Source organism: Dromiciops gliroides, chromosome 3 (assembly GCF_019393635.1).
Source record: "Dromiciops gliroides isolate mDroGli1 chromosome 3, mDroGli1.pri, whole genome shotgun sequence".
NCBI classification, from domain to species: domain Eukaryota; kingdom Metazoa; phylum Chordata; class Mammalia; order Microbiotheria; family Microbiotheriidae; genus Dromiciops; species Dromiciops gliroides.
Window position 1 is genome coordinate 577,387,070 of NC_057863.1, and position 17,362 is coordinate 577,404,431.

General features: G+C 36.0%; 1 protein-coding gene across 3 annotated transcripts in view; it reads left to right on the top strand.

Moving 5' to 3' along the window:
- TRPC4 (transient receptor potential cation channel subfamily C member 4) overlaps positions 1-17,362 on the top strand; it is a 260,284-nt gene that overhangs the window by 208,072 nt on the left and 34,850 nt on the right. For all 3 annotated transcript variants that reach the window (XM_043998714.1, XM_043998713.1, XM_043998715.1), the window contains exon 5: positions 11,510-11,649. In XM_043998714.1, the coding sequence (XP_043854649.1) occupies positions 11,510-11,649 (140 nt within the window). The remainder of the gene's footprint in view (positions 1-11,509; positions 11,650-17,362) is intronic.

Sequence of the window (17,362 nt, forward strand, 5' to 3'; positions counted from 1 at the left end):
TCCAAAAGTTGTAAAGACCAATTATGATTTTTATATGTAATATTTCTACTAACTACAGTGATTGTTAGACTAGAATAGACTTGCTATATAATTGCATTGGGAAAACATAACTAATGTCACAAGGGTATATATAAAAATAGCAACAAGATGTAGATTTTTGTAAAAAAAAGTACTGAACATCATGGAGAGGTTGAATCTTGACTTTAAAAAAATTCATTCATTGTGAAAGCATAGGCAAGTCACTTAACCTCTTGGAACCTCAATTCCTTCCTCTACCAAGTGGGAATAATAATGCTCAAAGGAGGCATCTCATAGTTCTATAGTGAAGATCAACTAAGATAGTGTCTATAAAGTACTTTGCAATCCTTAAAGTGCCATATAAATAAATAACAGCTATTATTATTATTTTGGGAAGTTTAATTCTTGACATTTTTCTGTGACAAATGAAATCATGGTGGCCAAGTGGAACACCAGGATACCAGAATCATAGAATCCCAAATTTGAGTTGGAAGAGATCTCATCATCCATACAGTCCAAAGCATACACCAAAGCAATCCCCACCATAACATACCCAACCTGTGGTCATCTAGTCTTTGCTTTAAGATCTCTAAAAAGATGGAACCCACCACCTCTCACGGCAGCCACATTCTCTACTTTGGCATAGTTCTAATTGTTAATTAGCTTGTGAGTTCCTTGAGGGTGAAGGTTGTTTTTTGCCCCTTTTTGTATGACTAGAACATTGCATAGCACCTGGCACTTAGGCGGTGTTTAATAAATGTTTAATAACTGACTGACTAAGGGAGCTTATCCTGACATCAAGCCTATCTTGGCTTCTTTACAACTTCCACCCATTGGTTCCAGTTTCACCTACATGGTCAGACAGAATCCTAATCCCCATTATAGCCTTTCAAATACTTGAAGACAGACTGCCACCATGCCACCATCCCCCCAGCCCCTGTCTTTAGTCTTCTAGTGTCCAAGCTAAACATGCTCTAACCCTTCAACTCATCTTCATGTTCTACCTACATAATATCTCTCTATGCTTGCATGGCCAACACATTGGTACAGATCCATATAACCTTATCTCTGATGTATTGTGATGTACTCTTGCTTAGTATCCCAGCCTCAAGTCTCTCCCCACTCTAGTCCATCCTACACATAGCAACCAAAATGATTTTCCTAAAGCACAGACCTGACCATGCCACATTTTGACTCAATACACACCAAGGGCTTTCTCTTGGATAATATATAAAATCCTATCTTTGGCTTTTAAAGCCTTCCCAATATGGTCCCTTTTACCTTACCACTTTTCTTTCAATTGACTTCCCTCTACATGTTCTTATCATCCAGCAGTACTGGCTTTCTTGCTATTCCTCATGGTCTATGACACTTGTCTCCCAACTCGGTGCATTTTCATTGGCTGTTTCACATACCTGTAATGCCCTCCCCCTTAACCTTTTTCTCCTGCTATCCTAGGCTTCCTTCAAGACTCAGGTCATATTCTACTTTCTGCAAAGGCCTCCTTGTACACCTTCCCGCTGAAATTCCATCTACACTGAATGAATCTTTCATGTAAATTGTTATTTACATGTTGTCTCTTGTGGTAAAAAGTTTTTAACAGTGATCTAGTATCCAATTTTAAATCTCACACTCTCCCATTAGAATGTGAACTCCCTGAGGGGAGGAATCCTGTTTTTGCCTTTCTCTGTATCTCCCGTGGTTAGTACAGTTCCTGGCATATAGTAAGCACTTCAGAAATGCTTGTTGACTGACTGGTAATGGTATGAGTTCACAATTCTGATTGCTATCTTCTTGACATTCTTCAGTTTTTCAGGTGGGTGTTGCAGCAGATAGAGTCTTGGCCTAGGGTCAGGAAGACCTAAGTTCAAGTATGACCTCATACACTTACTAGCTGTGTGACCTTGGACAAGTCATTTAACCTCTATCTATCTCAGTCACAAATATAAAATGGTGCTAATAATAGCCGGGGCAGCTAGGTGACATAGTGGATAGAGGACCAGCCCTGGAGTTAGGAGGACCTGAGTTCAAATCCAGCCTCAGACACTTAACACTTATTAGCTGTGTGACCCTGGGCAAATCACTTAACCCCAATTGCCAAAAATAATAATAATAATTAATAATAATAATAATAATAGCACCTGCCTCCAAGGATTTTGAAGATGGAATGACATAATATTTGTTAAAAGTTCACACAATGCCTGGCAATAGTAGGTGCTAAGAAATATGCTAGTTATCACCATCATCAATATCCTTACTAATTGTGGGACTATTTAATCTACATCTACCACAGTTACTGCAGCTGATGTCTGACATAGGCAGAGTACAGTGGATCTATCACTTCCCCATTTCTGGGAGCTATGCCTCTTTTAGTGTAGCCCAAGGTCATATTAGCTCTAACAGAAGTCATAACAGAAGTAATCACAGTTTATATTTAAGAGACAGCTAGGTTGGGATGGAATTCTGGGTCTGGAGTCAGGATGACCTAAGCTCAAATCCTTCCTCAGACATCTACTAGCTGTGAGACCCTGAGAAAGTCACTTGGTTTCTGTCTGCCTCAGTTTTTTCAACTATAAAATGGGTATAATGATAACACCTACTTCATGGGGTTGTTGTAAAAAAATTACTTATCACAATGCCTGGTACATACTAGGTCTTTAATAAACACTTATTCCCCTCCCATCTCCTTTATAATCCATTAAAAGAAAAAAAACTATCTTTTTCCAGGAAAAATAAATAGCTCTCTTACCATGCTACCCTTATTTTGAACTTGTGAAGTTAATTTTACATTTATTCCAACTGAATTCCTTCTTATTAGATCCCTATCCTTTCAAGATCCCATTCAAGATCATGATTCTATTGTTCAATATGTGAGCTACAAGTTTAATGAGCAGTCTGCCTATGACTTTCAATAGGTCATTGATAAAAAAAAAATGTTGAAAAGTTTAGGGTCAAGACCAGATACCTGGGTTTCTTTATCCACTGGAGACCTCCTATCAAAGTGGCATTGAGTCCAGCATCCTACCATTCCTGAATCCATCTAAATGTACCATCCCCACATCTTTCCATCTTCTCCCTAATAATGATATGATTGTATCAAAATCTTTGCTAAAAATTAAATATACTATATCCACAGCATTCCCTTCAGCTGGCAATTTCACAATCTTATTTAAAAACTAAATGAAATTAGAATGATGTGACAGACTTCTGATGAAACTGAGTTGACTCTTTGTAATCCACTCTTACATTTTTAGATGTTTGCCGACCATCTCTTTAATTATCACTTCTAAAAATTCCCAGGAACTGAAGTCAAGCTCATTGTATTATCGTTACAGAATCATTTTTTGTCATATTTACCAAACATTGGCTTGTTTGCTATCTTGCTACTTTATGATAGCTCTGTAGTTGGTTTTCTATGATCTTTCAGATATTTCTGATGTAGTTTTCAATGATCTTTCAAATATTTCTGATGATGACTCATCAACCACATTTGCTAGTTCTATAGATAATCTGTTCAAAATGACTTGAAATCATCAGGGTAACCAGGACAACTAAGTCCTCCCTAACAACTTATTTCACTATTGTTAGCTTTTGTTATTGTTCAGTTATGTCCACCCCTTTGTGACCTCATTTGGGGTTTTCTTGTGAAAGATACTAAAGTGATTTGCCATTTCCTTCTCCAGATCATTTTACAGATGAGGAAACTGAGGCAAACAGGGTTAAGTTACTTGCTCAGGGTAATATGGCTGGTGAATGTCTGAGGCCAGATTTGAAATCAAGAAGATGAGTGAGTCTTCCTGACTCCAGGCCCATCACTCTATCCTAACTATATCCTTGATGTTAAACTCCCCATTAATCATTTTCATTCAGTCACATCAAGTACAAATGTCCATTTTTTGGCAAAGAAAACAGAAGCAAAACAAATGAGTAGTCCCACCCTCTTTTTGTCAGTTATCATCATTCCATTCACCCAAACAAAAGACCTACCTATCCTTTGCTACTCCTTTTTTTTTACTCTTCCAACCTGCCTTTTAAACAAAGTTTTGTTATTCTTATCTTCATGCATCCTTCTTGTCTTCTGAATTTCATTCTCATAGATCTTCTTTCTCTACCTGGGCTTACTTCCCCTGTAAGTAATAACTGCATTGAATGCCCTCTATCTTTCCACAGAGTCCTTTAAAAACTGCTTTCCTATAATATAGGGTGCATGTCAGACTCTACAGATTTCCTCGCCATTTCTATTAAAAATCACAAATTGTAGAAGTGATCATCCAAGCCTTCTCCAGGACTCTCATTATTTCTATTCCAACAAGCAATAAGAATCAGATCCAGAACATAATTAAACATATTCCCTTAGTTGGGTCTATCACCTTTTCAAGAATATAATTATCTCTCTGATAAGTTAAGAAGTCATTAGACAGACTGACAGACAGAGACAGATAGAGAGACAGAGATAGACAGAGACAAACTGGGACAGAGACAGACAGCCAAAGACAGAGAGATCGATCCAATGGATATGTGTATGTATGTATGTATGTGTGTGTATGTATGTGTATATATACATATATGTATATATACATATGCATTGTATACACATATACATATGTATGCATACACACACACACACACACACACACACACATATATATATATATATATATATATAAAAATTACCATTTCAGGAGGTCTGGGTATCTCTGTTTCAGAATTGGAGTGAAATGAAATGCTTTTAGGTCATAAGGGACTCAAGAAAAGGGAGTTTACTTAGCCATATCAGGGGGAGCAGTTGCAAAGTAAAGCAATCTTGCTTCACCTAAGCACAGTTCACCTGGTGATGGTTATTCTCTTGGTCTGAACTCATAAACCTGAGGGAGGACCTCTAGCTCGCCATATCCTCACTGGTTTTGTACTTATTTAATGAGGACGTACCAGTGACTTGAGCCTTAATACCTAAGCCAATTAAATCTTTAAAATTATGTCCATTCCTTTTGTTGTTTTTGTTTTATTTTGTTTTGGTTTTGTTTTGTTGGGTTTTTTTGCAGGGCAATGGCGGGTAAGTGACTTGCTCAGGGTCACACAGGTAGTAAGTATCAAGTATCTGCGGCCGGATTAGAACTCAAGTCCTCCTGAATCCAGTGCTGGTGCTTTATCCACTGTGCCACCTTGAGGCCCCTGTCCATTCCTTTTAAGGAAAAACTAGCATGGAGTTAGGACTTCCAGAACTCTCCAAGTTGCCTACATTAGATCTTTCTCCAATTTATTCTGTTCAAATCCATCTTTTTCCTCCTGTTCCTTCTTCTTCAATATCCAGAAACAGGGATTAATCAATGAATCAACAAGTATTGATGTGCCAGGCATAATACTAAATATTGGCACTGGCCATGAAAATACAAAGGATGGATAAGTTCTACTTTCAAGAAGGTGACATTTTATCTAGGGCAGATAACAAAAACATCTATATGTATATACATAATCAATGTAACAACAATAAATACAAGGTAATTAATGAGGCGGGGCACTGGCATTTGGAGAAATCAACAAAGGCTTCCTGTAGAAGGTGGTACTTTAGCTGTGTCTTGATGGAAGGGAGCAATTCTTTGAAAAGGAAGAGAAAATAGGAAGATATCACAAGAATGGGCATAGTTAGTACAAAGACACGGAGATGGAAGTTGGAGTATCATTTGTGAGAAATGCAAAGGCCACTATGACTGAATCAGTGCTTTACTATTGAAAGAATTAATTCTTTCCAAGAACAAGTTCAAGTCAATTATTTGAGGCTCAGGTGACTACTTGTTAGGTTGCTGCAGATTATGTTCAAGAAATAAAATTGAACAGTTTTGCTTCAAAAGATACATTGTTGTGAATAGAAGTTTAAGCAAGAGTAGTTTTTGTAAACATATTTTTTTTTCTTAAGGAAGAAGAAAAATATGAAAGTACTTACACATTTGTACATGAAAATGAACAAAAAAATTACCTAAGTCCTCATAAGTGCTAAATAAATATTTATTGAAAAGAATTGAATCAGGTGGAAATTTGATACTTTCACTGTGAAAAAAAGGCTCTTCTGTAACCATTAATTACCATTTTCCATCTGCAGAAAGAGTCCAGCTGAGCCAATGTTTTCATGGGAATATTGAAATGGCAGAAAACCTGTGACAGCAATCTCAGAAAGAGTGCTTTATTACAACATTGCCATCAGAGTAGTGGGAGTTACATTCTGGGATTTTAAATAAATTTATTTTAAACATCAGACAGAGAATTGGCAGGTGGATAGATTTCAGGTGGCCCAGAGTTTCCAATTCATACTTATTACTAAAACTGACATGACATATTTATTTCTCTCATTTAAAAATAATGCAATTACATAATTATGAAATGATTTACATAGATGATTGCCCAGATCCTTCTTCCCAGAGGTAGCAGTGCTGGTATCACAAATTAGTAATTTCAGGTTTTGGCAAGCCCAACCAACAAATTGTTAGTAGCATTGTATAAATAGCTTTGGCTAGGGAGTCAGAAGACTTGGGTTCAAACTTTGTCTGGGTGACATTTTCATTTGTCCTCTGGGGGCCTCAATTTCCTCAAATTTAAAGTGAGTAAGTTGGAATAGATAGCTTCTGAGGTCCCTTTTACCTCTAGATCTATGATCCTATCTTCAATTACACTTCATACCTCTGAAAAAATAACTTGCCAGTCAATCTAATGAGTGTTGAGTTCTTACTATCTGTGTACTGCTTTAGGCACCAGTAGATGAAATTGTTTCAAGAGAATCTCTTCAAATGGAAATGATAGATTTCCCAGGGTCTCTTTCAACTAACTGTTATAGATCTTTCCGTAGGAAAATAGTCTCTACATATTCATGGATTCAGTAAAATCTATATAGCTCTGCATTGTGTTAGGCAACATTCAAGGTTGGATTCTACACACACACACACACACACACACACACACACACACACACACACACACACACCACACACAAACACATATCTCAGAGTCCTAAAAGACCCATCATAGGGAAAAAAGGTAAATTGATGTCTTGACAAAGAAAAGGATGCTTTTTTAATTTTTGTTTTACTTATGTTTTCTTTTTGTCTTAATCCCATGTGAAGGAGAGAGTGAAAAGCCAAGCTGAGAATTGTGTTTCTGTTTCAAATTTCTCATATGAAATCAAAGGAGCTATTTTTTGAATGGCACATTTGCAAGCTGCTCTCTCATCAAACATCCTTTTATTTTCATAGCTATCCATGACAGAATGCAATGAAAATGAAAATAACACGGAGTAAAAAACCCATTATGGGCAAGGTAGAAAATAAATATTAAAAACAGTCCAGTACCAACTAAAATTGCTGAAAAGCAAGAAGTTCTTTCATTAGACAATATTTACTATCTCTATACTATTGACACTTGACATTATTGTTTTCAACTGGGCCTAACCCCAAACTCTGAAAGTTATAAATTTAGTTCATAAACCATAGGAATCAGTTGTACAAGGGTTATACTAAGGAGACAGTAAAATAATTTATGAATCCCTCCTCACCCTCCCATTGTCTGGTTGTCAGGATAAATTTCCTTTTATATTGCTTCCTCATTTTCTATGAATTTGTTTGAAGCTATTTACCTAAACTAATAAAGGGTATTTCTTCACTTAAGAGTTTCCTACAACAATTAAATTTCAAGACCTTCCCCAACTTTGTTTGAGGAGATACTGAAATAGGCTATTTAGAAGCATTTTCATTGTTCCTTTAATCTCATCATTCTTTTAAATCTGTAAGACTAAACTAGGGAGGAGGTCAATTTTGGTTCCCATAGTGATTTATCCATAGTGGGTACTCAATAACTATGTATCAAATGAATACATTAGTATAGTCAGACTAGGAAAAAGGCAAACTCTGCCATTGTGTGTGCAGGTACAGTGCAAAGAAACATGAACTTAATCTGAAAATCCATTTTCTACTCCTACTCTGCCATTTACCAACTGTATGACTTTGGGCAAGTTCTTTTACCTCTTTAAAGATCAGTTTGCTAATCTCTGAAATAAAAGGAACTGGGTGATATATTGTCTAAGGTCACTTATAAGATTAAATCCCTGTATTTCCAAGATTCACCATCATTGACATCACTATCAATTACCATCTGACAGACACATATGAATTGGAGTCAAATCTGGTGAAGGAAGGATGAAAAATCCTGATACCACTTAAGAATGTTTAGAAACATCAAAGCCAAAATAGAATTAGCCACTTGATTGCAAGAGTATTCAGCCTGAATAATCAATCCTCCTCTCTTTTTCCTTGTGCTAACCCTGCAGATCAGAACTGAGATAAGATGATAGTGTGAAGAGAAGAGAGGATGATCCACATTCAAAGCTTTCATCCCTCAATTAAATTCCAAAGGCACCATTATATTGCAGCCTACAATTTCAATAATGCCTTTGCTAATAATCACTGAATCACAGACTTTTAGAGATCTACGTCTCTCCCAATGATGGAATCCTTTCTAAGTGGTGCCTAACAAATGGTCATCTAGATTCTACTAGAATATTTCCATTTGATTCATCCCTACTTCACTCTGACACAAACTATTGTATTTGGAATGCCCTACTTACTAAAGCATCTTCTTTATATGTCTTTATAACTATATATATATATATACATATATATATATATATATGTCCCTTTATGTCAACATGCATCTATTACCTATCTATGCATATATGAAATATACACAATTTTTTTCCTCTTTAATTGACTCTATTTATTGACCTCTGGAACAAGACAGAAATGTTTTCTCTTCCACATGACTATTCTTTGAAGTATTATAGCCTTTGCTTAGCCATAGTCAATTTGATTTTTATGGGAAGAGACAGTTATTGAGATAATGCAAAAATCACTGATTTCTTACACTGAAATTCAATGTTATATTTATATTTGGGTATTACTGTCTCTGAGGTTAGTGTAGTTGCGAAACCTCAAAGAAAAAAAAAGGAAACCAAACCTTGAATGCCTGTCTCCAGATGAGCTGAAAAACTTTACTTGTCTTTTTTACCTCAAGGCACAGAACTGGAAGTCACAAGATCTCCTCATCATCACTGTCATCACTAGCATTTAGAAAGAGCATTAAGATTTACAAAATATGTTCTTTAAATATATTATCTCATGTTTTAACATTGATGGTAGAGTCTCTCTGTGACTAATAGCATCTTGAGTACTTTTCTTCTCCACACTTTATTTTTGCAGTGATTAAAAAGAGGAAGTAGGATCAGCTTACCTCTAAAAATCCCTCTAACTGTAAAATTCTTTGAACCTATTGATCTCTTCAACTATTTTCTATCTTTCACTTCAGGAAGGAAATGATGAACAGACAACATAATCCCTCAGACATGACCTCTACATTCCTAATCTCCTATATGTTTGCAAGTTCTGAAACCTTCCTCGTAATAGGGTTGAGGAAGGAGTTGTTTCAAAAAAGATGTGAATAGAGAAGGTGAGAGCATCAGTGGAGGAGTGTAGAGCATAGCATGTATCTAGTTCTAGCACCAAGCCTATCCTCCGCTGATGAGTGATTTAATATGTTCTGTAGATGAACTGCAAAGATGATGGATTATATTATATTTTTTATCATAAGAAAGAAAGGAGTCTTGGATTTCTATTTTGATTGTCTGAATTAGAAACCTGACTCAACAACTGCATACCCATGTGACTTTTGGAAAAACTCCCTAAAATTCAGTTTCTTCTTTAAAATGAGAGAATTAGACTAGTTGAATTCAAAGGTCCTTTCAAGCTCTAATAACTACATTTTATATTCTTGAACTATGTTAAAATGTTGAAAAGCATGAAATTTCCATTGATATTTCAAGTAATTATTAGTATTAGACAATTGGGGTCTCTGTTTTTGAAGTGCCACGTTGTCACCTAATTCCTCATATTTAATCATTTTGGTCATGTACAATCCTGTGATTAGACTTCAAATATCTCCTGATTCAAATTTATCTTTAACATTTCTCTGTCTGTTTCTCTATCTCTGTCCTTATCTATTTCTTTGAATTAATAGTTGAAATAGAAATATCTACATGCTATTTGAATTATACTAAAATTATTTGTCAAAAAAAAAGAACCTGCCTATTTTCAATTCTTTTGAAAGAAATCTAAGATTTCTTGTTCATATTTGGTTCATGAAAAAAAATCTGTTTATTTCCTTGGTTATGTTCATTTAATCTACTGCTGAGGATAGGAACTTTTGCTGAATTGATTTACTTTTTTTTTTGTTTTTTGGGGGAGAGGTGACCTAGTACCAAAAACTTTTCCCACAGTACTGTATACATACAGGAGTAAAAAAAATAAAGTCACATATAATTAGGTTAAATATCAGGGTATTCAGGATAGATAGATAGATGATAGCTAGCTGGATGGGTGGATGGATGGATGGATGGATGGATGGATGGATGGATGGATGGATGGATGGGTGGATGGATGAATGGATGGATGGATGGGTGGGTGGATAGATGATAGAGATAGAAAAATATATGCATGCATACGTGTGTGCATATGTTTGTGTCTGTATATCTGTTCTAAATGAGAGAGAGAGGGAGAAAGAGAGAGAGGGTGAGAGAGTGAGAGTGAGAGTGGGGGGGGGAGAATGGGAATGAGAATAAGAGAAGTTTTGTAATGGCCAGTTTTATCCTTAAAAGCATTGGAATATATGTTGTGGTTAACTCAGTTTGGGGGTAATAAATAGAATATGTATATTTGAGGACAGGTTCATACCCTTATCAAAAGGCATTCTTTTTTTTTTTTTTTGGTGGGGCAATTGGGGTTAAGAGACTTGCCCAGGGTCACACATCTAGCAAGTGTCAAGTGTCTGAGGCCAAATTTGAACTCAGGTCCTCCTAAATCCAGGGCCAGTGCTTTATCCACTTCATCACCTAGCTGCTCCCCAAAAGGCATTATTTTAATGGAGGAGTTCCATCCATGGTGAGAAAAATATTGATCTTGGTTTTTCAGATCCTTGCAAGAACTGTCCACTGATGTCAATTTATCTAAAAGATAAAAATGGAAATTAATCTCCCCCAAAAACATATTTTCTACATTGGCTATAATCATAACTTAACATTATACAAACACTTAAACATTTGCAAAGTACTTTATACACATTCATTATCTCCCTTTTTTACCCCTCACAACAAACCATTGAGATAAATGCTAAAGATATTAACTCCATTTTTCAGGTGATAAAATTGAGCCTAAGATAAGTTAAATGACTGGGCAAAGGACATTCAGATGATAAAGTGCCTGAAGCAGAGTCTGAACATATGTTTTTCTCTAATTGCAGTGGTCTATTCATTATGTCATATATGGTATACGAATAGCCTACATGTCCTTTATATCTAATTGCTTTCTAATGTAATAAAACCAATACCTAATGTTACAAAAATAAAATAATGTAAGATTATCTAATCATACTTATAATGAATTTCTTTTTCTATTTCCAGGTTTTATATGGGGTGAAATTAAACAGATGTGGGATGGTGGACTTCAAGATTACATCCATGACTGGTGGAATCTAATGGACTTTGTAATGAATTCCTTGTACTTGGCAACAATCTCTTTGAAAATTGTTGCATTTGTAAAGGTAACTTTTCTATTAGTCTTGGCTAAAGAAAAGGTTCTGATAATTTGCAGTACTCTTAAAATCTGTTATCATAAAGATTTTCATTAATTAAAGCACCTAAACTCTAAATACACTATCAAGATGCTCACAAAAGTCATCTGTAGCAATTTAGAAAGCAATGAATGATTTATAGCCATAAAACTGAATTTTAAGAAGAGAAAAATATCATTACCCAATACCATCCCATCAAATCATGCCTCAGAATTACCTATAAGAAGTGCCCTAATTAGTGTGCTCTTTCAAAGGCTAATGAAATTCCTCCCCTGCTCACATACTGGTTAACATATGGCAACCAAAATATCCATTTTTATCCTTGAGAAAATAACAGATAAAACCTCATAGAGAGATCAAAATATTGCACTTATAAAACACTAAGATCATAATTTCAGCCTAAATTAAGATGGTTTAATATCATTAAAGGGAAATAAAATTTCTTTTTCCCCGATCCCACTCGAGATGACAGTTCTTGAAATCATACACACCCATTACTCCCCCAGGTTTTATACAGCATCAATCTCACACTTAAACTACAGTCATTGCATAAAACAACCTTTGTTCTTCAGTGACTAATGAAATTATTTTGCATTTGATGTAATTCTTCCAACTAAAGTCACAACATCTTGTCTACTCCTCCTCCTCCCCTTTTTCTTTTTTTCTTTTCATCCTTTAAGAGGTGCAGTAATAAAGTGAGAAAAATCCTGAACTTATATATTAAGGAGTTAGAAGCCTCTGCCTGCAGACCTGGATATGTCTTTTTCAGGCTGTGTGAAATTGGACAAATTGGAGAGAATTTAGCTGGAGGGTACTGAAGAGATTCTCTAGTCCAGAGGTGTTAAATATGCTGCTGGGCACAACACTCCAACTGCAGCCTGAATCAGATCAAAAAGTAATTGAGAAATAACAAAATAAGTAAAACCACGATAAAATACAGAGAACATTACACTTTAAAAATAAGTCTTCACACAGCCTGTATGCATGAGAAGTACGACTTGAACCCGGGTCTTCTTGACTACGAAAACAGCTCTCTCCAACACATCACTCTGCCTCCCAAAAAATAAAAATAAAAAGGAAATCATATACTATCTGCCAGGGTTGTGCTGGTAAATATTTAACAATCAGCTCTCTTTGTCTCTCTCTGACTCTCTCTCTCTCTCTCTCTCTCTCTCTCTCTCTCTCTCTCTCTCTCTCTCTCTCTCTCTCCCCCCCTCCCCCTGTCTCTGTGTGTGTCTATCTGTCTCTCCCTCCCTCTCTATATCTGTCTCCTTCTCTCTATATGTATATGTCCATACATGCATATACACATATTCTTATATATTTATAGGCCCATACATGTATACATATAAACATAATGCACTTTTAAGTTTAATTTGAATTATTAACATTTTTCTGTCAGTTTCTTGAATCGAGAAAATCAACAAAATAGGAAATCAAGCCCAGATTTATAGTGTTTTCAGTTTCCAAGGTGAAAATATTTACTAACAATTTAACCATTTCTAGCACCTCCAGCATACCCCCATTATCTACCTTACTAATGTAAAGGGTTTAGATCAAATTGGCATAAAAACAGTTTGTAAATTATTCAAGTCTATACCGGCATAAAGTAGTTTTTCATTATTTGTCCTGAAATGATTAGAGTCTCAATAGGAGTTAAGAAAATATTTAATTTGATTTTGCATGGACAATAAATTCAACTTGGTGATCTAAATGAGCATATATGGGGCGAACAGGCTATTTACTCATTAGTCAAACTCTTATAGTTGCTTGCCAAGCATCCTTGCTATTTTGTAGTATATGCAGATCATATATATGTGATATCACCATTATGTATTATTTGGGTAGTATAGTCATTTATGTTCACTCAACCAGGCAATTCTATTGTTTTAGGTTTTATTTAATTTAAAAATAATGCCAGCACTCATGAGATAATTAGTATAATCAATTGCCATAGTTTTCATGGAAGGCTTAGAGAAACTGACTTTTCCAACATTAAACACCACCAACAATACAATTAGTAATTATGAAAAAAACAACAGCAGAAATCTATATTTTATGACACCAATCCAAGTTATCATTTTTTCCAGTATGGACCCTTCCTCTACACTCATTTTATTCTCTCCCATATAATGACTTGTCTTTTAAGTTATAAGAGGACACTTTTCTTTTTTTTTTAATTGCCAACAAAATGTATAGTTGTTTCTGAATCTGGAAAGTTGACCTAGTCTTAAAATTCAATAAAACATATTTTATAACCCATTTGGGTATTATAAAATTGTATAGAAGAAATATGTGCACTGTAGGATCTGATGAGAACTTCCATGTTTGAGGTCCAGCCATCTATTAAAAAATGTTAAATGCCTTGGTGAAGAAACTTGGTGTGGGGGATGTACAAAGATAATTCTTACTCAGAGAAAGCTTTCTGGAGGACATATCATTTAATTTGGACTTAATATAATGGATAAGATAAAATAGAGAAAAAAGGGAGGAAGGAAGGAAGGAAAGAGAGAAAACAATCCTAGAAACCTAAGTAAAAGCAAGGTTCTCAATTATGTAGTCAATTGTGGTATCATTAAAAGAAATAGAGTTACATAGTAGAATATGGAACTCTCATTTGGAGCCATCTTGATCACTTATTACGTGTGTGACCTTGAATAAGTCACTTGGCCCTCATGGGCCTTAGTTTTCTCACCTATAAAGCAAGAAGGTTGAATCTGGTGACCTTTGAAATCCCTTCCATTTTTAGTTCTATTATACTAAGAAAGGGCTATTTTAGGGGCAAACATTCAATTTGAGGTACTTCCAGGATGTCTATCGGGCATTTGAAAATTTGGATCCAAAGGTTATAAAAGAGATTAGACCTGCAGGTTTTTGTTTGGCAATAAAATTGTCATAAAGTTATAGTTGAAGCCATGATGATGGTTAAGATTGTTGTGATACAGGCTTAACTTATAGAAGAAAAGAGAGGAGCCAATGAAGAAGACAATTAATTTGTAATCAGACTGGGGGGGGCAGATCTTGAAAGTGTAGGAGTGAAGGAAGGAGGGTTTATCAAGGAGATGGAGGTGGCCATCAGTACCAAATTTTGTAGAGAGCTCAAAGGAGAATGAGGGTTACATTTCTGAAGAAAGTTCTTCATCCATCATTCCATACTGCCTATATCTGTCTCTCTGTCTTTTTTTCCTTTTTCTCTGTCTCTGTCTCTCTTTGTCTCTCTGTTTCTTTCTCTTTACATCTTTAGTGCTCTGTCTCTGTTTCTATCTGTGTCTGTCTGCCTATCTGACTTTCTGTCTCTTTCTGTGTCTCTGCCTCCCCGTGTCTCTATCTTCTCTCCTTCTTTTCTCTCTCTCTCTCTCTCTCTCTCTCTCTCTCTCTCTCTCTCTCTCTCTCTCTCTTTCTCTCTCTCTCTCTCTCCAGTGTGTTCAGCATAGTTGTTCTATCTGAGCTATTTCTTACCTCCCAGGCCTCCTTAGGCAACCTAAGGCACTCACTCACAGACGGATCACCATATTGGTGGGACAGAGCACTGACCCAGAGTCAGGAGGACCCAAATTCAAATCCTGCCTTAGATACTTGACACTACTAGCTGTGTGAGCCTGGGCAAGTCACTTAACCTGATTGCCTCAAACATTTGGGGCCATCTCTAGTTGTCCTCATGTACATCTTTTCACTGGACCCAGATTGCTCTGGAGGAGAGTGAGGCTGGTGACTTTGCACAGCCCTGCCTCACTTAAATCCAATTCATGCAAGTCATGACATCACCTCCTGATGTCTTAGTCCTCTTTGAGAATGAAGAACAAATAACAAACAACCATATTGGTGCTTTTGTCATACTGCAGCTCAGAATTCCTGAGCTCATATGATCCACCAGCCTCAGCCTCCACGGGTACACAAATTTAGGCATGCATGATCCACCTGGTAGGAACTGGTTCTCATTTTTGTTAGCTCATTCTACACTTTTCCTTATATCATACCTTCTAAGAGGTAGAAATTATAAAATGAACCCTGATACATTGGTGCATATTGTACTGTACAACATCCAGATGATTTATAGGCAAAGCGTGAGTAAAAAAAAAAAATGCTTCAGGTTTCAATGTGCTTATAAATCTTGGATTGAAGAACTGGTGGGCTTTCTGATGCACGCCAGAATATCTTGATTCATTTGCATTTTGCAGTGCAAGGACTTGTTTTTAAATGTAGTTCTGAGATAGTATTTCTTTCCACAAATGGAACATTTTGCTTATTTGGTCCCCTTTTCCCTGATTTCTGCAGAGGTGTTAGTTAATCCTGAGTTTTGTTATTGCCTTGAGACACTGTTAAACTGTTCATGCATATTTTGTTAACCTTATTATGCTGTTTTCTCTTTGAAGATTATCCTTTTTTATCTTTGAAGTGTTTTTACTCATTACATTTATTTTCAACCTTGTGGGAGACAGAGGATGATAATAATAATTTATATTTATATAGTATATTCCAGTTTGCAAAGCTCTTTTCTCAACAACTTGTATAATAATAATTATTGTTCCCATTCTACATATAAGAAAACCAAGGCTGGGGCAGCTAGGTGGCACAGTGGATAGAACACAGGCCCTGGAGTCAGGAGTACCTGGGTTCAAATCCGGCCTCAGACACTTAACACTTACTAGCTGTGTGACCCTGGGAAAGTCACTTAACCCCAATTGCCTCACTTAAAAATAAAAAAAAAAAAAAGAAAAAGAAAGAAAACCAAGGCTTAGGAACCTGATAGTGTCCCTGTGGTCATACAGCTGATCATACTATCATACAATCTCAGAGCTAGAAGGGATCTCAGAGTGCATATAATTCAAATAAGTAACTTTGGTCCTATTTCTCCTGCCCCAGCTTCTCCTTTCTGGTAGAAAGGTTCATCCTGAACATTATTCTTGCCTTCCTTCCCCTATACATTTTAATTCATCTTTCTAAATTTTAAAAGGAATACTGTTTTTAAAAAGATTGTTTGCTCTAGCAATGATGCTTTGGTTTTATACAGCCTGTTTCTTCTAGAGAACTCTGAACAACTGTGTATCATTAATCCCATAGATTTCAATCATGTAGTTAGAGGGCAAACATTGCTATTTCTGTTTCACAGATGGAGAGACAACTGCATTCTCCCAAATAATGTGATTTTCTAAGATCATCTCTGGGTCTGCAGCAGTCATAGAGATGTGATTTCCAGCTGTTTAATCCAATATGCTCCCCATTTGTCTGTTCCAGATTTGGAAATCTAGATATAAAGTAGCAATAGTAGTACCTAGTATATTCGTTGTACTGATAGGTGAAAGGGGAGAAGGGGTTTTGCCCTTATAGTAAAGGATCATGAATTAGGTCTCATTTAAGGACCACAGGGCAGGGGTTTGACCTACTATAATAAAACATGAATTAATTTAGCATAAAAACCAATGTGATGTCAATTAATCAATGAAGGCAAACAAACAAAACCAAATTAATTTACGAATGTCTACTAAATACAAAGCTCCTAGAAACACACCAAGAAGTAAGAGGTAAGCTCTTCCCTCTGCCCTAGATGAGTGTAAATTCTATGAACAAGATGTGACTTTTTTTGTTTTCATACATCCTCTTTACTCCTTTTTCTCTATCCTTCAATCAAGTCTACAATTTCAAAGTGCAATCAGCAGTATCTTTGAGTGGATATCTTGGCAAT